At 36.3% G+C, this 23,381-nt stretch overlaps 1 protein-coding gene across 6 annotated transcripts in view; it reads right to left on the bottom strand.

The window, feature by feature from the left end:
* PAM (peptidylglycine alpha-amidating monooxygenase) overlaps nt 1-23,381 on the bottom strand; it is a 313,806-nt gene that overhangs the window by 71,569 nt on the left and 218,856 nt on the right. For 5 of the 6 annotated variants that reach the window (XM_006900674.1, XM_006900675.1, XM_006900676.1 and 2 more), the window contains 2 exons: nt 18,001-18,321; nt 4,453-4,582 (listed from right to left, as the gene is read on the bottom strand). In XM_006900674.1, the coding sequence (XP_006900736.1) occupies nt 4,453-4,582; nt 18,001-18,321 (451 nt within the window). The remainder of the gene's footprint in view (nt 1-4,452; nt 4,583-18,000; nt 18,322-23,381) is intronic. The other variant, XM_006900679.1, reaches the window with a different exon arrangement.

Genomic DNA, 23,381 nt, shown 5'->3' with positions numbered 1-23,381 from the left:
TCCATGGTACATTCAATACTCTTCTCCAGCAACACAGCTCAAAGGCATCAATTCTCCTTCTATCCTCCCTAGTCATTTTCCAACTCTCTGATGCATAACAAGTGATTGCAAAAACCATGGCCTGTATCTAGATATATATCTAGATGTATATATCTAGATAACATTTTTTTATCTAAGAAACTTATATGAAGTTTGGTAATTCCATAAACCTATTTGCAAAATAGTTCTTCAGAATTATCTGTTGCTGTTGAGATGATTCCAGTACATCAGACAGAACATAACTGCCCTGGAGAATTTTTTTTTTTTAAACAGACCACCCTTTCATTCTAATGATGAGTGGTTGGTGGATGGATTTGTTTAGCCATGCACTCAGGAGAATCTTCACTTACCCTTAAATGTGGAGAGAGTTTTCTTACACACTTTTAGTGAACACTTCATCTTGGCTCAATCTCACAGAAATGCTCTGCTTTCATATTTTCATCTTCAGCAAGTTTATACATCCTTCAAGGAAACTTATCATAATGGCTGAGACACCTCACTGAAGCACTGGTGTGTGAGTTCAAATCTCATCACCACAAGCTTACTAGTAGTATAATCTTGAATGTGTCCTGTACCTCCTGTGTAAGCAATAATCCGCTCCCTTTTGGATTATTAAGACAGTTAATGGGTTAAAATTTATAAAGAGAAGATACTAAAAGTCTTAGGGAACTATATGTATAAGTACTTTGAGTATTTCTACTACTTCAAATTCTACCTTCTCTGTAAAACTTTTCTCAATCCTCCTTACCCCAACAGAAGGTCCTAATTTCTCATGAAACTCGACTGTCACTCTTACATTTAACATATTCTCATATATTTATTTCTTGTCTCTGCATGGCTTATATAGCTCTCGCTAGTCTATTGTTGCTGATAGGTGTCATCAAGTTGATTTAGATTCCTAAAAAAAACCTATGGGAGAGAACCGCCTAGCAGGGTTTTCTAGGCTGAAATCTGGAACTGATGTCAAGTTGTTCTCTTGTGGAGCTGCTGGATGGATTTGAGCCACTATCATTTTGTTAGCCAGGTAGTCAACCGGTACACAACTCCACTGTGTAGTTACTGTCAGCCATCAAGTCGACTGTGACTCGTAGCAGCCTCGTGTTCAACAGACTGGAATTCTGCCTGATCCTGAGCTATCCTCACAGCCTCTGTCGTGCCTAATTAAGCTCATGCTGCAGTCCCTGTGTCGACCCAACTCCCTGAGGGACTTCTTCTGTTTTGCTGACCCTCTTTACGAAACATGGTGTTTTCTGTCACCATTCTCACCTCTAGGGAGCATTCTGGCTCTACTTCTTCCAAGACAGATGTGAGGCTTTTTAGGAAGTCCATAACATATTCTTCACCAACACCACAAATCAAAAGGATGTGAGTTCTTCTTTAGTCTTCACTGCCTAACTTCCACATGCATGCAAGGCAACTGAAAACAGCAATGTGTTGTCAGGTGCTCCACTTGAGAGTATTTATCACCATTTTACTCCTGTCATCATCAATACTGAATTGCTATTAGTTGCCATTGTGGACTCTGTGGTGACCTTTCATATAGGAATATGAAACTTTTAGCCTGATTATACTTGTATGTGTATACACTTGGAAAAAAAAAGGAGAAAAGTTGGACAATCTCCTCTCATGCAATTTACAGCTTCAGAAATTTAATGGAAGGTTCAGCTACAAGCCATTTCTAACTCAACATCAATGAGTGAGTGAGTTGCTCTTCTTTTTATTTTTTTTTTTAGTGAGCTGTTCTTATGTGCTGTTGCATAGACTACAACAAACAGCAACACTGTGAGAATGCATTATGCCATCTTCACCATCTCTGCTGTACTGGAGCCCATTACTACAGTAACTCTGTCAATCCATTTCACTGAGGGTCTTCCCGGTCCTTTATCTTTCCAAACATTATGTCCTTTTCCAAGGACTGGCCCCTCTTAACAATATGCCCAAAGTAGGTGAGATGAAGCTTCACTATCTGTGTTTCTAAGGATCATCCTGATTGATTATTCTACAATATATATCTATTTATTCTTTTGGCAGTTGTTGGATCTCTGATTACTCTTCTCCAATATCATAGCTCAAAGGTATAGCTTCATTTTCTATAATATTTAGTCACTATCCAACTTTCAGATGCACAGTACATAATATCATCTGACCTAACTATTCCATGACTGAAAATATAAAACAAAAAAATTAGAACTGTGACACATATATGCATATCCATGTCTATCACAGCATTATTCATAATAGCTCCCTTTATGTTCATTAAGATACCAAAAATTCATGTGACTCATTTTGTTACAGTATTCACTTTATTGCAGTAGTCTGAAATCAAATTCATAGTAGTTGTTGTTGTGTATTATAGAGTTGAAACTGACCCATAGTTGACCCCCAGCAGGGAGACAGAACAGTAAATCCACTGAGAGGAAATTGTCCATCCTTCTCTCTCAAGCAGCTGGTGGATTCGAGCCACATGCCTTCGTAATTGCAGTGCAGCTTCTTGCCACCAGAGCTCCCTAGCTTTGTGCTTCTGTGTGTGTGTTTGTGTATGCAAAGAAACCTAAAGAACATACAGGGTTCACCAAGTAGTCTAGAAAAAAACGGACCCAATCCTAATGGAAAGGACCCCCATTTTTGCTTGGCTGCTAATCCAAAGATTGCCAGTGGCTTAGTGGTAAGGAAAATCCTCTGGAGGGTCAGCTATGGGTCAGTTCTGACTCAATGGTACAAATAACAAGAACAACAACAACAATTTGAAAAGTTTAACAATCGACTTTTGAGAAATTTGCCACTAGAAACCCTATGAAACACAGTAGGGATGGCAACAAGTCAGAGATAAATCAACAATCTCTGGCTTATTGTTAAGTGTTTTATTCTCATGAAAAGGAGAAAATAGGATTAATAAAATCATTCTCTATTAGGATTTGTCGATCAATATGCTATTTCTTCACAGGTTATGGCCAAACTACTTCTACCACAATTTCCAAAATAGCATCAATGTTACTGTGGTGGAGCAGCCTGATGTAAAGGGACAATTCAATCCTCTAAGACTCCTGCACTTGGTACAGGCTTTATTATAGTTGACCAGAAACCACTCTTAAGTCTACTCCTTATGTTGTTTGTTGATAATTGCCTTCAAGTCGAGCACGACTCATAGCGACCCTACGAACAAAAGGCCTCAAGGCCCTCTTCAATTATAGACATTTATCAAAGTTCATATAGTTTCCTGAGGCATGCTGTTTAGAAAGTGGATGCCACTCCTGCTTCCAAACCTGTGACAAAATGTTGCTGGTTGAGTCACCTGCGATGCATAGCAACCCTATGTACGGCAGCTCTCAACCTTTCCCTGTCCTGAGACAATCTCACTAATTCTGACACACCAACCTTCATAGGCCCAGTTACTATAACAATCCATCTCATCCAGGGTCTCCGTCTTTTGTGCTGTCCGTCCACCCTTCTGAGCATGATGTCCTTCTCCAAGGACCGATCTCTCCTGACCACATGCCCAGAGTAAGTGAGGTGGAGCTTCAAATTCCTATCCTCCAAAGAAAAATTTGGTTTCATCTTCTCCAAGATGTAATTCATATTCTTGAAAGTCTTCAAATTCTTCACCAATGAATACATTGTGATGAATATTATTTTTCTTAGGAAAGGGAAGCTAGCTTTGGGTAGTGGCAGTTGTTGGGTACTATCAAGGTGGAATCAACCCATAATTGACCACAAAGCGGGTTTTCAGAGGCAGTAAATGGCACGGGAGTTGACTGTCCATCTTCTTACTGTGGAGCAGCTGGTGGATTCAAATCACGTACCTTTGCGTTGGCGTCGTGATTCCTTACTTTTTTTTTTTTAAAATATGGAACGCTTCACGAATTTGCGTGTCATCCTTGCGCAGGGGCCATGCTAATCTTCTCTGTATCGTTCCAATTTTAGTATATGTGCTGCCGAAGCGAGCACGTGATTCCTTACTTCTAAGCCACCAGTGCTCTCTAGCTTCAGGGCTGTTGTTGTTGTGTGCTGCTGACAACTGACCCATCATTGACCCTCCAGCTGGTTTTCAGAGGCAGTTAATCACATGTGAGGAGGCTGCCGATCCCTCTCCTGCAGTGCGATCTTGGGATTACAGTGCAGCTTTTACCATTAGGCCATGAGGGTAGGTAGGGGAGCAGAACATGAAGAAACAGAACTACCGACTGTTGATTTCTTTCCATAAACTAGCTAGTGAGAGTACAGTGTGTTGCAAAATACACAAGATTTTATATCAATTACAACAGTCATACACTAAAAGAACAAATAGGATTTGATCACAAAAATATTAGAAAAAACAGCCTTGATAGTCTTTTATCATTTTTTTTTAAATGTAATGCAGGTGATGCATATTATTTTTATTTCCATTGACTCTTTGATGGGAGAAATATTACTTACTTTCCATCCCAGACATGGTCACCCCTGTGGAAAATCACCAGGTTGTTCTCACCATCCAGAGCAACCCCAGAAACTTGACCTGGTAGTAAGTAAATTCCAGGCCAATCCAGTGCCTCTTCAATATGGAAATCTAAAAGATAAAATACGCATCTAGTTTAGAAAAGAAAACCTAGTATATGTGACTTTATGAAGATTCACAGTGGTTATGAGCAGCATGCAGTTAACATCACTAGATGCAAAGATATTTTTAAAAAAGTAAGCAGTGCTATAAATAAAATATCACATGCACATGCCAAGTAGCTTTATGAAATTAGTGACTATGAATTTGTACTGGGACTTGTAAATATTCTTTCATTTATGGCACGCCTCTAAAACTAGCTTAACCTTAAACCATTGAAAAATATATATTGTGACCATATTCTTGATGCTCCTAATTTAAAATTAATATAAATTTCATAATTCTAATATAAACTTTAGATAATATCCATTAAGGCATCCCATAGATTATTAAATGTTGTTAATAAATAGTAATGTCAGTGAAAGAAAGGAAGACTCTTACAGAGATGGACTGATGCAGTGGCTACACCGATAGGCTGGAGCATGGTAGAAATTGTGATTGTGATGAAGGCCAGGGCAAGGGTCTGATCTTATGTGCATAGGCTTGTTATCAGTTCTGGCTGACTCAATGGCATCTAACAGCAACAGTAACAATAGCTGATATGCTTACCAATTTAATAAGCCTTCCTCCATCCTTCCATATTTACCTACTTAATCATTGTTCTTACGTAAATTCTAGATGTTCAATGTACACTTGACATTCATTGATAATCATTTTTACAAAAACCCTGAATTTTGGAGCAATCTCATTTCTTCTAACTTCAGTGTTCATAGAAGCATGGAAGGAGGAAGATACCTTCTTTTACTGTTTGTTTTACTTTTTTATTATCATGAAAGAAAGGAATAAAAAGAGGTCACAGAAGACGTGACTAAGTGACGAGTTTCAAATGATTCTCATTTTGGATCTGAAATAAAAAAGAAGCCTCAGAGAGTATCTGGGTTCATTTGTACTAATCCCTTTAGAAAAATATGCTCAGCAATAAGGAGGTATGATGATTCACATCACCAAGTTTAAATAAAGGAAGAGCTGATTATCTATGACGTTTCTATGCCAATTTAAGCTACTAGTTAATTGTAAATGCAACCCTACTGTACCAGTTGCAATATTTCTTTCTTCTCAAAAACTTCAGAAGAGATGCTTAAAAGTATAAAAAGAGTAACTTGAGTCTCATTTCACCTTCTCATTCTCTAGAGTATGAAACAACACACAGTGAAATCCTCAAAGATAAAAGACAGAAGGAGAAGGCAGCACAGGGTTTGTTTCAGCTCTGAAAAATGGAGAGTGTGCCCTGTGAGAATATGCATTTCAAAATAACTCTCCCAGTGAAAAAAAAGGAAAAATAACCTTTTCACTCAAAATGTTTTCACCTTCAAGCAGTGAATTTTTTTCTTTAATGAATTCTAACAAGACATAGCATCAATAGGATGCCTCTATCAGTGCTGCCTTTAGCCTTTGCTGACACATCTTCAAGAAACATTCCCAGAACGTGTTCTCTGTATACAAACCACTATGCAAGAGTCTGAGAACACAAAGAAATAAACCTTGGTGTTAAGTCTGATAAATTAACGTATAGGAAAGCGAGGAAAATAAAGGAAACAAATACTTAGGATGCAAAGTTGTATAAATGGTGCAGGAACAACACAAAAGCCCTTTTTCTTTCCTGAGGTTTTGTTGGGCAAGGCTGAGGAAGGCCAGATTGTGGGAGGTTGCCTAGAGGAACAGACATTTATATTTACAGAGATTAAATAGCTCATCAAGCATTGAAGTAGGAGAATACTTCTGTCAAAACAAACAAAAGCAAGGATGTTTCTAATTACAGAATGTGTTTTAAGGTCTTTACGTAGCCTAGAAATGAAACCTGTATATGTCAGATAGGAATAGGTTAGGAGGAGTAATGAACAACTGATCTTGAGATCCAATTTAGAGCTAAACTAGAAAATACACTGTAAACACATGAAGGAGTCTGGATCAGGCTGTGAATACAGATCTTATCTCAGCTGCAGTGTCGTGACCTATGTTATGATTAATCATGAGGTATGCTGAAAGTACTTTATTAGTCACAAGAAAGTAGAGAAGTTAGGAAATAATTTACTTTTGAAATACATGACAACATCTGAGAATGTCATTCCCACGTACATGTATTCTGATATGCCTTCTAGAACTGGCAAGAAGTGGGTAGAGGGCAGCCGGAATGCCTGAATTTTCAAATAATTCTGTATGCAGCAATGGATATGAATGGACCTGCTCAAATGAACAGCTTCCATCATCTATCACACTTGTCATAATAGAGAAAGGTTGCAAAATCACTGCTACAGGCAATTGGGAACTACAGAAGGTTTTAAAACATGGGTAGCCTGGTTACAACTGTTTTTGAAAGTTAGACCTGAAAATATGGTGTAAGTGTTATAATTATGGATGTCTAGATCAACCAGCAGATGGATAAATCATGTCTAAAAAAGTTTTATATTATTCCAAAGCTGTGTGAATCCCTGGCTGAGCATCCAGTTGCAGTCTGTTACATTCTGCCAGTACTCATTCGTCAATCTCAAAAGTTTTGGAATAGGCTCCAAGGGAACTTCAAACCTCATGAGAATGCAGGCATTTAATTGTTTTCAACAGATTCTCAAAGATGGTGGTTCTCAAACCAACACAACCAGGTCAATTCTTTGTGGGCAAGGGATCATGTCTGTTTAATTGGTGGGTCACCAGGACTTGCATAGAGACAGTAATGTACTAAATTCCTCACTGTAATGGTCTAAATAATGTGCTAAAACTGACCTGCATGTTTCAGAATCTTTTTTAATGTTGTCAATTCTGAGTGAAATACTCTTATGGTTTCTTTTTATTGCCTCCATTAGCCCTTGCTAAGGCTTCAAATGGTTCATTATGGTTTGAACTCATGACGAAAATGTACATTTTCACTGGAGATACACAGAAACAAAACCTACAGTTTAACAAGATTCTCAAGCAATTCTTGTCGGAAATGATTCATATGTATTTAGAAATTTTCTTAAATGTAGATTGTGATTCAGTATATCTCTGGTGGATACGCACATTGTCATTGGGTGGTTTAACCAGAATTAAGCTATTGGAAGCCCTGGCACGAGCACAGTGCTGGAGACACTGACCATAATTAGTAAAAATGATGATTGGTTAATTTCTATCTTCAAAATACAATAAACAGATATACTTATGTCATCCTTTTAGTCAGCAGTCCATTACCAAGATCTGGGCACTATGAAATTGTACAAATTAGAAGTCTAGAAGAAAACACTGCATGTCAGAAAAATAGATACAGTTCTGTAGTCAAATAGAATCTCACGAAACATTGGAAATTTTATGCAAAGAACTTTAATCTGATGTTAAATGATCCTAACTATCATATGCCCATAGACAAGTTCTTCAAAGCCTGCAAAACCGAATGACTTAATTTTTTTTAAAAAATCTTATATGCAAGGGATTATCCACTAATCATAAAAACACTAGCTTTGCCACACATATGAGTCATTTTGGATGGAAATTTTCAGGAAAGAAAATAATATCCATAACATACATTCTTCATGATTTATGAACATAAGCGTGACATATAAGAAAGCATAGGCAGAAGGCCAACAGTGGGTAACATGGCTCTGTTATTGCTGAGTCAACGTGAAAGAGAACTGCTTTATATGTGGCAAGATATTTGGAAAAAATATAGGAAATTGTGTTTTGTGTAATTTAAAAATATAATAACATATTTATTGTTGTTGTTATGTGCCGTCGAGTTGCTTGTGACTCATATTAACCCTATTATTAACTCTGCTCAATCCTGTGCCAACCTTAATGTCTCTGACACACCTACCTCCATTACCCAGTCACTGCATCAACTCATCTCATCAAGGGTCCTCCTCTCTTGCACTGTCCTTCCACCCTCCCAAGTATGATGCCCCTCTTCAAGAATGGTCTCTTCTTGCAAAATGTCCAAAGTATGTCAGATGAAGCTTCAGAATCTTTGCTTCCAGGGAGCAGCCTGGTCTCACTTTCTCTAGGACAAAACTGTTTGTTCTCCTGGAAGTCCATGGTATATTCAATACTCTTTTCCAGCACCAAAGTTCAAAGGCATCAATTCTCTTTTTCATCCCTAGTCATTGTGCAGCTTTCTGACACATAGCTGGTAGCTGCAAAGAGTAAGGCCTGGATCAAGTACATCTTAGTCTCCAGACAGACATCGTTGCTCTTCAGTACTTAGGAGTGGTCACTGATAGCAGACTTTCCCAATGCAATCCATCTTTTTATTTCCTGGCTGCTGGGACCAAGAGTGTTGACTATGGAGTCAAGTAAACTGAAGCTACTAACACTCTCTTCACCATCTAGCATGGTGCTGATAATCAGCCCACTGGGGAGAATCTTTGTTTTCTTGATGTTGCACTTCAATCCATTTAAGGCTGAAGTCATCTGGCCTTCTGCAGCAAGCAACTCAGGTCCTCCTCAGTTTCAGCAAGTAGAGTTGTGTCATTTGCGTAATGCAGATTGTTGATGAATCCACCTCAAGTCCTGATGCCACATTTCTCCTCATAGAGCCCAGTCTCCCAGATTATCTGTTCTGCATATTTATTAAGATCTCAAAACTTTCCAATTCTAAGTGTCTGTGTTATATTATGTTCTCCTTTGTAACCATTGGACTTAACAAGCTCAAACTAATTGCAATTGAGTCAGAACTAACTCAGAAATGGACCTCCATTGGACCTCCAGAAGGTTTTCCAAGGCTGGAAATTGGGAAATTTTATGGTGCGAGATTGACCATTTTTCTCCCCTGGAGCTGCTAGTGTATTCAGACCTTCAGAGAGGCTCTTCAGATTATGTTACAGAGCTCATATTATGTTACAGAGCTCCTGTCTGAAAATATTAGCTCTGATAATTGATAGTTTGCTTCCAAAGTCATCATCGTTCTCACCATTACATAGTTAAAGGTAGTTTTCTCATATTGAGGTTACAAAAGAAGGATCAAGGTAATAATTTTGGATTAAGAAAATATGTTGTTGTTAGGTACAATCAAGTTGCCTACCACTTATAATGACCTTATGAGCAAGAGAGCTGAACTTTGCCCTATCCTGTATTCTCCTCAACATCTCTGAGATACTTGGGTCCATTGTTACAGTCATTGTGTCAATCAAGGTTAAGGGTCTTCTTCTTTCACTGACCTCTCCCAGTCTTTTCTCCAAGTATTAGGCTTTCCTAATAATATGTCCAAAGTATGTGAGAACACATTTCACTGTTCTTGCCTCTAAAGAAAACCCTGGTTACACTTTCTCCCAGACATATTTGTTTGTTCTTTTGATAGTCCATGGGCATTCAGTACTCTTCTCCAACACTACAATTAAAAAGTATAGGCTTGGACCTGTAAGGTCCTCGCTGTCTGGCCGGAGGATGGCATTTGCGGGCTGCGAGCATGGAGAGTCACAGCTGCTTTTCTTTCAATTTCAGAAATAAAAACCCACCCAAAGCAGAAAAGGAAAAAAAAAAAAGCACAGATTCTTCCTCTGTCATTTTCTAACTTTCAGATGTATAGGAAGTAACTGAAAAGATCATGGCTTGGATCAGGCATACCTTAGTCTTTAAACTTAAAACCTTGCTTGTTAGCATTTAGAAAAAGTCATTGACAGCAGATTTCCCCCAATGCAACACGGTTTTGGATTTCTCTAAGTCCTTGTACCAGGGGTGTTGATTGTGGAACCAAACAAGATGAATCATTGATAACTTCAATCTTTTCTCCATTTATCATGACACTGCCTATTGGTCTGGTGGTGAAGATTTTTCTGTTCTTGATGTGGAGATGTAATACCCATTGATGGCTTTTGTCTTCTGCAGCAAATGTTTCAAGTCTTCTTCACTTTCAGCAAACAAAGCTGCTGAATAGTGCAGGTTTGGGGTGAGTTACCTTCCATTCTGATGCTACATTCTTCTTCATATTGTCCAGCTTCTTGGATGATCTGATCAGCATACAGACAGATTGGTAAGGAAAAAGGATACAACCACGATGTACAACTTCTGATTTTAAACCATGCAGTGTTCACTTCGTTTCAGACGATAGCTTCTTGGTATATGTAGAGGTTTCACATGAGTACAGTTAAGTGTCAAGATTCCCACTTTCCTCAATGTTAGCATAATTTGTTATGACTGACATAGTCAAATTCTTTGCATGATCAATCAAAAATATCTCTTCCAATCAATTGTCCAGGTAGCTTTCTTATAAATTCCTTATCACAAAATAATGAGCATGTCTAAGTCTGCATCTGTTTGCTGAAACGAGTCAATTCGTATTCCATCAATTACTGGGTCTTAATTTTTCTAATGCTTTTAATGCAGCTTGAATGTTCTTGGTCAGATGTTATTTCCTGAAATTGTTCCATGTCAGCCAATTCATCCTTCCATCATATTTTATGCTTCCTGAGTTATTGAAGGTTTATGTCAAATAGAATTCTCTGGTACTGCAATTTGAGTCTTGAATTCATTCTTTAGTTCAGTTTGAATTTTTTAAATTTACCTTGAGAAATATTGAGTGAGTTCTTCCTTCTGATTTTTTATTATTAGCTCTTGGTTATTGTTGTTAGGTGCCACTGAATTGAGTATAACCTATAGTTACTCAATGAATAACAGGATCTGTAGATTGTCCTATCCTGTGCCATCCTCATACTTTCTGACATACTACAGCCCATTACAGCAGTCACTGTGTCAAGTCATTTTGTTGAGGGTCTTCTTCTCTTTTGCCAACCCTCCACCTTTCCAAGAACGATGTCCTTCTCCAAAGAATAACCTCTCCTATCAACATGCCCAAAGTATGAGATGGATCTTAAACCTCTTTTCCTCCAAGGAGGACTCTGGGTTGCATTTTCTCCAAGACACATTTGTTTATTCTTTTTTGCAGCCCATAAAATATTCAGTACTCTTCTCCAACATCACTGCTTAAGTGTGTTGATTATTCTTCTGTTATTTTTAGTTACTCTCCAGTTCTCAGATGCACAGCAAATGACTGGAAACAACATGGCCTGAATCAGATGCAACTTAGACCTTAAACTGACATTATTACTCTTCAAAATCTTGAGAGGTCCATGACTGCAGACTTTCCCAGTCCAGTATGTCTCCTGATTTCCTGACTGCTGATATTGATTGTGGAGGCAAGTAAGATGAAGGTGTTTACAGTTTCAATCTTTTCTCCATCTTTCATGATTTTGCCAATTGATCCAGTGGTAAGAATCTTTGTTTTCTCGATGTTGAGTTGAGATACAATTTATATTGAAGGTGGAATTCTTTGATCTGCTGTGACAAGTGCTTCAAGTCCTCCTCACTTTCAGCAAGCAAGGCTGTGTCATCTACATAAACCAAGTTATTGAGTTTTCCTCTGATCTTGAGGCTACATTCTTCTTCTTATATGCCAGCTTCTAGCGTAATTTACTCAGTACACACACTGAATAGGTATGGAGAGAGGATACAAATCTGATGCACACCTTTCTTAATTTTAACCATGTAGTGTTCCTTTGCTATGTTTATAAAATGGCCTTTGAGCTAGATACAGATTTCACACAAGCCCAATTAAGTGTTCTGGAATTTCCAGTCTTCTCAATGTTAGCCATAACTGTTATGATCCAAAGTCAAATGACTTTGCATAGTCAAGAAAGCATAAATATGCATTCCTCTTGTATTCTTTACTTTCAGCTGTTTGCTGACTGATTGGGAGAGATCCATATTTGTTCCCATTCCCAAGAAAGGTGATCCAAAAAATGTGGAAAGTAACTAACAATATCATTAATATCACATGCAAATAAAATGCTGCTGAAGATCACGGAAAACCTGCTAGAACAGGACATAAATAGGGAACTGCCAGAAATTCAAGCAGGATTTAGAAGAGGCGTGACACCAGGGATATCATTGCTGATGTCAGACGTATCCTTGCTGAAATTAAAGAATACCAGAAGAATGTCTCTTTATGCTTTTATGTCAGCTCTTGGTACATTTTCTTTTAAATCTTTGCTCCGCTTCTCAAACTGTCCTCTGAACTAATCAATTCATCTCTTTTACGTAAGCATTTATTTCCTTTGTTTTGGCCTCACGACATTCTGGTGCAATTTTTAGAGTTTCTTCTGATAACCACTTTTATGCTTTCTTTCTCCTGTCTTTATAATGACTGCTTGCTTTCTTCATGGATGATATCCTTGATGTCATCTCACAATTCATTCTAGTGTTAAATGCCTCAAATCTATACTTGAGATTGCTTTTAACTTCAAGAGATAGAGGCTCAAGTTGTATTTTAGTTCTTGAGACTTGCGTTAATTTGACTTTGGCTTCAATTTGAATTTGCACATGAGTAACTGAGCTTTGGCCCACAGTCAGTACCTGTCTGGTTTTGACTGCTGACATAGAGCATTTCCACTGATTCTTTCCATAGATGTAATCTAGTTCCTGTGAAGTCAATGAGGTGAGGGCCATCTTTATAGTTGCTGTTTGTGGTTTTTAAAAATAGGATATTCATAAAAAAAGATATATATAAGGAATAAATTATTGATTATACAAAGTTCAATCATTTGATCTCCAGCCTCCTATTACCAAATCCATATTTTTCAATAAATAAGTATAAATATAAATCAATATAATATATTAAAATAGTTAATAAAAATAATAGTCCTTTTTTGTTTTCAACTTGTACACTGTTATCACCAACTATTATTTATGAATCTTGATTGCGGATTCAATCAATTTCACACTGCTAAAGTTGGTAGAAATCCTCAATTTCCTCACCTTTGGCTCTAAATTTTGGTGCGTATTTTTGATTAATAGTTGTATTGACAGGTCTCTTGTGTGAGTGGGTGTGTGTGTGTGTGTGTATGTAGAAGGAATTAACATACTGAATATTCTTCCAAGCGCTGCTCATAGTACCATGAGAATTAACAAGTTTATTACTATTTTAGGTTGGCCAAAGTAGTTTCTGCTATTACAGGAGAGAACTTTAGTCTTGGGCCAGATTTAAGTCACTAACATCAGGATAATTCTTTTTCTAAATGCCAGTAAAAGAAAATTTTAAATTCTTAATAAAAAAGTAACATGAAAAAGTAAAAACATTTAAGTGCAGGGTCCTTTTTACAGAAATGTTTCAGCATATAACCAGTTAATGTTGTGGACTTAACATTTTAACCTGAAAGTCGAATACACATTTCTCACACATGACCTATGGAATATTACTGCAACTTTACATGTTAGCTTCTCTACACCCAGATGTCAAATAATGGAATGATTTCAAGTTAAAAAAAATGTGAATCTGAAAGTACATTAGAAGAAACATTTTTATAAAAATATTTTTAGGAAAATAAGATAAATTAGCACAGGAGAGGAAGGCCCTCTATGAGATGGACTGATTCAGTGACTGGGATAATTGGGATGGGAGTGTGAGAGACAGTGTGATTAGCACAGGACAGAGCAGAGTTTAGGGCTGTTGTACATATGGTCGCTATGAGTAGCAAGCGACTCGACGGCACATAACAACAACAACAACAAGATGAATCAGCTTTCAATCTTATGAGCCTCAGTGTAAAAATGATCTTATATAAAAGGTGAAAAAAATGCCTCTTGAAATTTAAAAAGTATTTTTCCCTAATGGTATTCTTATTCCAAAAACTCTGTATTCATTACGAACAGACATAAAAGTATAGCCTTACCATATATTAAGACAAATAAAAGGAAAATGAATAAAAACAACTTTTTTTTTCTCATTCAGTCTATAACACTATTAATGAAGTTCACATTTCCAAAAAAGATTTATGTTCGTGATCAATGCTTCTTGAAAGTTTTAATAAATATTTTAAAGGGCATTCATTTTTCTATGCTACGTAACAGAACTAATGACTAACGGAAGCAGATCTAGAAAAAGGATAATTTCAAGTACAGAACTTGATTTAATTACAGTGTAACAAGAATATTCAGTTTTTTTCTGAAAAGGAAAAATAATCTAATAAAATCAATAGAAGACGTCAACAAGAAGAAAAAAATATGATGGTTACCTTTTTTTATATTTGTAAATTTTCTCCCCTCTTGAAGAGGCAATGCTTTACTCTGGTCAGGGATTGTTTATTATTTATCATAAATTCTACCATGAACTAAAATTAACTGAGATTTTAGGAGAATTATTAATACTGAAGTCAGAAAGAAAGCAAAATTACAATGGTACATTTAATGGACTGAAGAGAGGAAGGGAATTATGACAAAATAGGGGATCAAAAGCATTAGCGCAACTTTTTTTTCCTTCCTAGATTTTAGTTCAAATGAGCATGTCACCCTGGTCAAACAGTTTGCATATTAATTCATAAAACATAATAAAAAAGAAAAAAATTAACCACATGTATTAGGATTATTGAATGAAGTGATAAGATGACTGGAAAAAAATGAGCTCTCTCTCCATCCATCCATCCATCCATCCATCCATCCATCCATCCATCCATCCATGTATCTATCTACTTTTACTATTTTTGAAAGGTCCACTGATGATTTATTATAATGAGAAGGAATACCAATTTTAAAGACAGTTGCAAGGATGTGGGTCCAAATGGAATTCATATCACTAAATTTTTTTTTTGTGGAAATCCTCATGTAGTCCCAGGTCTATCACTTGCAGTCACACCTTGGTTTTTCAGATGTTCCATTTAATCTACCCTGAGCCCTCAAATTAGTTGGATGAGATCCACCAACACATTGTAGTTCCAGAAAATGGAGCTGTCGATGAAATATAATGTAATGTAGTTGAAACACCACTTTAATGAGTTGTGTTGGTGCCAAGAATTCAGCACATATGAACAAGAGTGGACTTTTCCGAAACAAGGAGAACAGAAAAATCTCAAGAGGGATTCAGTGAAGTTCCATAGCTTTAGGGAGGTGTATTTGAGCTAGGCTAGCAAGTGCTCTTACCTCTTTAAATACATACATACATTTTTATATATATATATATATATATATATTTAAATGCAAAGAACTGTACAGTATAATTAGAGTAGGCAAAGTCCAAGTTTTAAATTTAGATTCTGTAACCTCATTAAAAGAGTTTAAAAGCTATAGGCCTCATTTTCTTTATTTGAAAATTCAGACTAGAAAGTCTCATAGATAACTGAAATGAGGATGTACTACTATTAAGCAGGACAGTTTCTTTACATTTTTGTTTTAATAATAATCTTATATAAAAAGCTACTTTTGCCTTTGCAACTAATATAATTCCTAGTAGCAAATTAGGCATTTAGGAAGATAGTTTATTCCCATAAAGCGTTGCCTGTAGAAAAAAACAAAGAGTACAGGAGAAACAATGGAATGTTATTCATCAAATTTACTTTCCCTGCCCCTTTCCTGAGGAATATATATGAATTAGATTACCAATATATTTTATGGAGGCATAATATTCCATAAAATTAATTCTCTTTTCTTTTTTACAAAATGAAATCTTCCTGAGGGTAAGTCTTTAACCAAGTACTTTATACAAAGGAATGACAGAGTTTTAATCAAAGTTAGATATTACATTGTGTTATATATCATACATGGTAAGCACTTAAAGAGCATATAAAAGCAAAAAGCTTTTTAGAAAAAGCTTACCTATAAAAAGGAATTATTCCATTTAATTTAAAAAAAATTTTCACTTTAGACCAGTGAAATATTATTAAGATAGGTAGTTTTCAGAAATAAAATATATATATTTCCTTTCTCTAATTAAGATTTGTATTATATAGCTCACTGTTTTATTAACTTCAGTGACATTCTTCTCCATATTTAAAAAGAAAGGAAACATCTTGAAATAGATGGTGTATAAAAATCTTCTTTTGGAACACATGCCATTTTGTAAAAACTCTTGAAAGTATAAGAAAATTTGGCAAGCAAATATATTCCAGGTATTTTATGCATTTCTTTCTTATAAATGTTATACAGGTTTCAAGAGATGTAATGCCTTAAGTCAAACTATGAATTTTACATAGATACTTACAATATCTAGAAATGACCACGCTGCAATTTTCATATAAAAAATTCAAAGGCAAGCCAAGGGGATAAAGCATGCTGTGACATTTCACAGCTCTTCTTCAAGATAGAATTCTATACTCACCAAAGAATCCCTTATGCCTTTTATATTCCTGTATTGCTTAGGTTACAATTCATTTTCCTTAGCAGGGAGTTTCAATGTATTTACAAAATGGATATGGAGTACGGTAAACTGCAGATTTCTAAGTACCTGAGCCAAACATACCAATTCAGTTGTTTTAGGGTAGGATTCAGAAGTGTAGGCATTTTATAAGTGCTCTAGGTGATTCTAAAGCAAATTATTCCAGGGACCATTCCTTGACAAACACCATAACTGATCAACTTAGAATAGCTAAGAGATCCTTTCTGAATATAAAATAGTAAATAAACATCAATTTCTTATTTAACATATTATAGAGATCATTAGACCATTCCCAAGGGACAATACTTGAGCAAAAGGTGTCATGTGTTTGTTTATTTTTTTCCCAATTAAAAAAAAATATTGGCTGGGTGCTGGACTATCTATGACGTCCTACAAAACTATATTTGAAAACATCAAGTTGGCAGCCTAAGCCATTCTGGCCCATGCATGAACAGCTGCCATGTATGCACATCTGTTATTTTTTTTCTTTTCAGATTATCACCACATGCTGTATTATATGGCTTTCCACATTAGCAAGTAACATGAAACACATTATCACAGAGGCCATAACACAACTAAAGAAAAAGATGAAGCATTCATATATTACTGGCACAGAAACCTGAAGGGAATAAGGTATGGTCCTCTTAGATAGAAGCCAACCCCAGTTAGAGATAAAGATAAATCATTGACTCAACAGAGGTCTCATCAGACCCAATTACTCAACTTTCCAATTAAGATAGTAATCATGAAACTTAAGAAATCAAAGTCATATAGATGGTTATACTTCATCAATCAACTGGGTGTCAATGCTGACTATATAAGATTCCTTTAGAAGAAATTTAATTGCCTTAAACTAAAGCAATGGATAGACATCCCAACACTGAGACTTTGCATTTCTAGTTTTCGATTTCAAATTCATTCCATTTACCAAAATGGAAAAAGCTGACTTGGTAAGGATTTCCTTCCAGAAATGATCCAAATATATTTATTTTCTCCAAAATATATTTATTTTCTCCATACAGATCTAGCTCACTGAATGATCAGATTCTAAATTTGTGTAATACTGGACCAAGATAAGGAAAAAACCACCCCAAATCTCATACAAGAAAAGTAATAACTGATAAATAATTAAAAATTGAGTTCTCTTTTTTCCTAAGTTCTTTTTATCTATGAGTTTGTCTCTTCCATTAAAATTTATTCCCTTCAGATTTTTCTAATGTGGATTTGTAGCCCTCAGCATTTTACTCTGCAAAAGAACCCCTAAACGCACCTCCTGTGTGTTCTGGTTCCCAGGTGCCTTCACCAGTTAGGGGCTGCTGCAATGAGCAAACTCTGTTTTCTGCTGGGCTCAAAGTTGATTCTAATCTGTGGAATTTGTGGATTCTGTCTCTGACAAGAACAGCATTGTCCCTCTCATGTTCTGCACCCTCTCTGGCATTAGACGGACCAAGGTCCTTCTTTTGGACTACATTTGCAATCTCGGCTACAAGGTCTGATTCTGATTCTGCCTTTTCTGTGGGATTATATTTATGTACATGAACAACATCTTCCCTTTCTCCTAGCAGCTTGGAAAGAAGTGAATAGAAATCACCTGCGGAAAAAAGAAAAAAAAGAGTAGGGGTTGGCAAAATAGTGAGATCTATACAATGTTGTGTCTTACAAATAATATCACAATCAGTGAATGAAAAGGGTATTTCCAAACTTTCAGTCATGGTGGTGTTGAGGGGGAATGATAAAAGATGATATTCTAGAATAATGGAGTAAAAGGTCATTACATTTCATATACAATTTACTTTCTGTTATTTCAAAAGTGAAGAACATTATATAAGCTCTCTTAAATCACATCAATAAAAACATGCACAAGTAATTAGACAATAAGTTTCAATAAATGGTTTCTAGTATAGTTGGATTGATTTGGACATCAGAGTATTATTTTAAAAATATTAAAACAGCTACTTTAGCGAATAGCTATCTTCACAGTGACACCCTTGCAAATTGTCTTGGAAAAGCTTTTAATGTGTACATTGCAAGAAATTAAATATATATTTCTGGAGAGGTGCCATAAAACACAATAAGTCTAATAAAAATGTACTCATATGGCAATGGGGAAACCAAAATTAATAATATTAATATTAATATTAAACATTTAGCAGTGCTACTGAAAAGACCTTAATTATTTTTAACTAAGAGATGAATACATTTCAGAAAAAAATATTTCAGGAGGAACAGATCATTTTAAATCAGTTTCAAACAAAAGAGAAGATTTCAACCAATTATTATCACTGGAAAGATTAATCACTAAAATGTATTTCATGGTTTCTTGCACAAAGGAGTAAGTTTAGATATGATACTCTAATTCTTCAAAGACAAATTACTTATAACAGATGAAAATATAACTACAGAAAGTTCATTAAGAATTTGTATCTTGTCACTTACATCTATCAATTCAAATTCATTAAAAATATATTTACTATGTAGGTAAGACAGTAAAACTATCACACACACACACACACACACACACACACAAACACACAACCCCTCTGCTTTTCTAAGCCAAATCAAAAGGCAATCTACAGCTCCCTCTTTTTCACATCACATTTTGATTGCTGCTAATGATCAAATTACTCACGGCTTAAGCTTACAGCACCAACATAGTATTTATATAATCTTTCTTTCTTAATGAATATTGCTACTGTTCAGTTCAAGTCAGAATTGGCTCTTAGCTAATCTTTCAATAGGTTTTCAGAGGATGTAAATTGCATGAGAGGAGATGTCCATTCTGTGAAACAGCTGGTGGATTTGATTCACTTGTCTTTGGGCTGGCAGTGAAACACCTTATCCATTAGGCCCTCAGAGCATTAGGACAAAAAAATGGTAACTGGTGCAGTCAACATACATTGCACTACAGAATATACGATTTAAACAATACTATAATGGGATACAAAGTCATTTCAAACTATGCTAAGGAGTTTAGCTGACACACATTTCACTACAAAATATACTGTTTAAACAATACTACAATCGGATATGCATAGTTCAAAATTGGGAAGGGCGTACGCCAGGGATGTGTCCTGTCTCCATACCTTTTCAACCTGTATGCAGAACAGATTATCCGGGAGGTTGGGCTTTATGAGGAGGAATGTGGGGTCAAGGTTGGTGGAAGGTCTATCAACAATCTGTGATATGCAGATGACACAACCCTGCATGCGGAAAGTGAGGAGGACCTGAAGCATTTGCTGCAGAGGGTCAAGGACTGCAGCCTCCAATACGAATTGAGGCTCAATGTCAAGAAGACAAAGATTCTCACCACTGGACCAATTGGCAGCATCAGGATGGATGGTAAAGAGATTGAGATTGCCCACAGCTTTAGTTTGCTTGGCTCCAAAGTCAACACTCTCAGCACCAGTTGCCAGGAAATTAAAAGACGTATTGCGATGGGAAAGTCTGCTGTTAGGGACCTCTCCAAAGTACTGAAGAGCAATGGTGTCTCTCTGGAGACTAAGGTGCATCTGATACAGACCATGGTCTTTGCGATCACTTGTTATGCATCAGAGAGTTGGACAATGACTAAGGAGGACAGAAGGAGAATTGATGCCTTTGAACTGTGGTGCTGGAGAAGAGTATTGAAGGTACCATGGACTGGTAGGAAAACAAACAGATTAATCCTGAAAAGGGTCAAACCGGGCTGCTCTTTGGAGGCAAGGATTCTGAGGCTCTGTCTAACATACTTTGGACATGTTGTAAGGAGGGACAGGTCCTTGGAGAGGGACATCATGCTTGGTAGGGTGGAGGGACAGCGCAGGAGGGGAAGGACCTCTATGAGGTGGATTGATTCAGTGACTGGGGTAATCGGGATGGGTGTATCAGAGATGGTGCGACTGGCACAGGACAGACGAGAGTTTAGGGCTGTTGTACATAGGGTCGCTATGTGACTAAATGGCACATAACAACAACAACAACAACAATGGGATACAAAGTCTTTCCAAATGATACTAAGAGATCTTGTCATGTGTATAAATAGTCTTGGTTTCATGATTCAAAGGTTTTCAATCCCGCTTGTAGAAACAGCTCATCCCAGGTGAAAACTTCAATCAGAAAATAATTACCAAATAATAGAGCCAATCTCAGTAAAATGAGCAAAGCAAATTATAGCTCAACCAAATTTGTTAGGCCACCGTGGCATTTTGCCTCACAATAGAGTTATTAATTCATTAGTGCTAAAGTCTCCTGACCGAACATGGACCAAAGAAACTCAGTTAAACAACACATTTCATAAAGAAGATAAAATTAAAAATTTTATTTCAGGGCAGACAAAATACAATTCTTAAACTTGAGTCAGTTTCTTTGGCAAATATTAGAGCAGAATGATTCAAAATAATTTAGGTTTACTGTGGAAAAACATAAAAAATTGTGATATAAGATCAAATCTAGGAACTTTGGTTTGTCTTTTTTTTTAAAATCATCATTGGGTTAGGAAAGCAAATAACTTTTGTAACGAGGACATTTCAACAGAAATCTCATTGCATGCTAAAGATATCAGTGGATGGCTGTCTCAGACATTCTAGTGGACAAATCAGCATGTTTTATTGTATCTTTTCTCCTTGGCATTATGTGTCATAGAGTCACCTGCAACTCAGAACAGTCCTATGTACAACAGCTCTATACCCTACTCTATGGTGTGCCAATGTTACTGTCTCTGACACACCCACTATGTCCATTACCCCAGTCACTGAATCAGTCCATTTCATCGAGGGTCTTCCTCTCTTGCGCTATCCCTCAACCCTCCCAAGCATGACATCCCTCTCCATCAGTAGCATTGAGAAACGCATAGAGCTGCTCCCACCAGCTCAGACTCCTACTCATAACAAGTGGCAGAAATCTGGTTCTTTTTGTTTCCTGTCTTTGCTCTCACAGCTGCAGATACTGTGGCAACAGGCCAACTTAGAACTTTTATCCAAAGAAAAGAAGCAAATTTGGGGTAGGGAGGCAGACAGGGAGGCAAATCTGCAACAATGAATGAATGGAATTCCAAGTTCTTGATAGACTTTCGTGAAACTTTTAAAAATCACATAAAAATTTTTTTAAGATTATTACAATAAAAAGATAACTGTCTACAGCTTTAGACAGTGTAAAACTTTAATTGTGATAGTTTCAGCTTTTTGATGCTCAAGGAAGAATCTCTTGGCAACACTACAGAATATAAATTCTCATTTCCTGCACAAATCACTAGTACTTCATTACCTTCTTAAACCAAACAGCTCTCGTTATTGCTATGCCATTTCTATGGTACGTGGAGAGTAAACAGGATGTTCATTAACAGTTTAACTACTGACAAAATATGCCCAGTATCTAAGCTAATGAGATTAGAAGGTGGCAATGCAATTGGCTGACGTGAGTGTTATAAGGAATGGTCAAATAAATGCATCTTTTTATATATTACTTGTTCTGTTTTATGACTCAGTTATAATGACTTTTCCTTCTGGTAAAGACTGTTTGGTTTATGGATTGTTTACTTATTTCTAACTTACAACATTTATCTTGCTAACTAAGGAAAGTAAAACACCTGGTCATCATGAGCAGCTCAAGGACCAAAGACAAATTAACTATTATATTTTTTCTTTATTAGAGTCATCCTATTGGAAAATAAAAATAATATGCTTTCATTTTTTAAAATTTTTAAACAAATTTGATAAACGTAAAATAGGAGAATGTGTGAGATGATGGGTTTTGCTACTACCACTCAGATGACTAGCTGAAAGAGCCCAACCGTGTGATAAATGATCATTCACATCTGCCTATACTGTTGTGAGGAAACCAATTCAAAACAGCTGTCCAGTCAGCTTCCCAGCACCTTGGGGGGTGTTTAGAATTGTGTTTGATAGATGAGTTCAATAAATACAGACTGGTATGCTGCTCATAAATCATAACAAACCAATAGATTTTTAGTGAATGGTCCTACAAGAAAGAATTATATCTTCTTTTAAAAAGGACGGAAGCATTGAGAATACTTGGAATTAGCGAAGGGGATGCAACTGAATGTCTACTTTATTAGAGAGTCAAAAAAAAAGTCTCCTTTTGAGGATGGGAAATAAACACAAATTTCAGCTGCTAAACTGCATTCTTATTTAATTTCTTCCATTACTGGTTTACAAATTATTATTTTAACAAGTTTTGCCAAGTTATTGTCTTTTTAACTAATAACCTTTTCCTCCCCCTTGGTTCTGCTTATTTGATAAAACATGTCAATGGTAATTCATTTTGTTAGCATAAAACCACTGTGAAATTATTCTGTTTCACAGAAGGTGTCTGAAGACCTTTAACCATCAAGGGTCATGGAGTGTTTTCCCTCTACAAATTGCATTTTTGTCATATTCTCCCTGTCTTGGGAATATAGTAGCTCATGCTGACCTTTGAGTAGAAAGATTGATTATATGAGGACACAATGACTACAATAAAAACAGTTTGAAGCAAACTGAATAAAACAATGTGAAAGTGCTTTTCTCCAGAAAAGAAATACTGTCCAGAGCATAACATACAATACTAACAAGGACATGCTGGAGATGTCAGTTTTCATTTTCAGTTATACTTTATGTTTTCAATATATTCCAAACACAATTAACACAAATTTCAGTATTATATTTATACTTTGAC

This window comes from Elephantulus edwardii, unplaced genomic scaffold, assembly GCF_000299155.1.
Source record: "Elephantulus edwardii isolate Elephantulus edwardi_28Jun2011 unplaced genomic scaffold, EleEdw1.0 scaffold00290, whole genome shotgun sequence".
Classification (NCBI taxonomy): Eukaryota; Metazoa; Chordata; class Mammalia; order Macroscelidea; family Macroscelididae; genus Elephantulus; species Elephantulus edwardii.
This window is presented reverse-complemented; position numbering and strand designations above follow the sequence as displayed.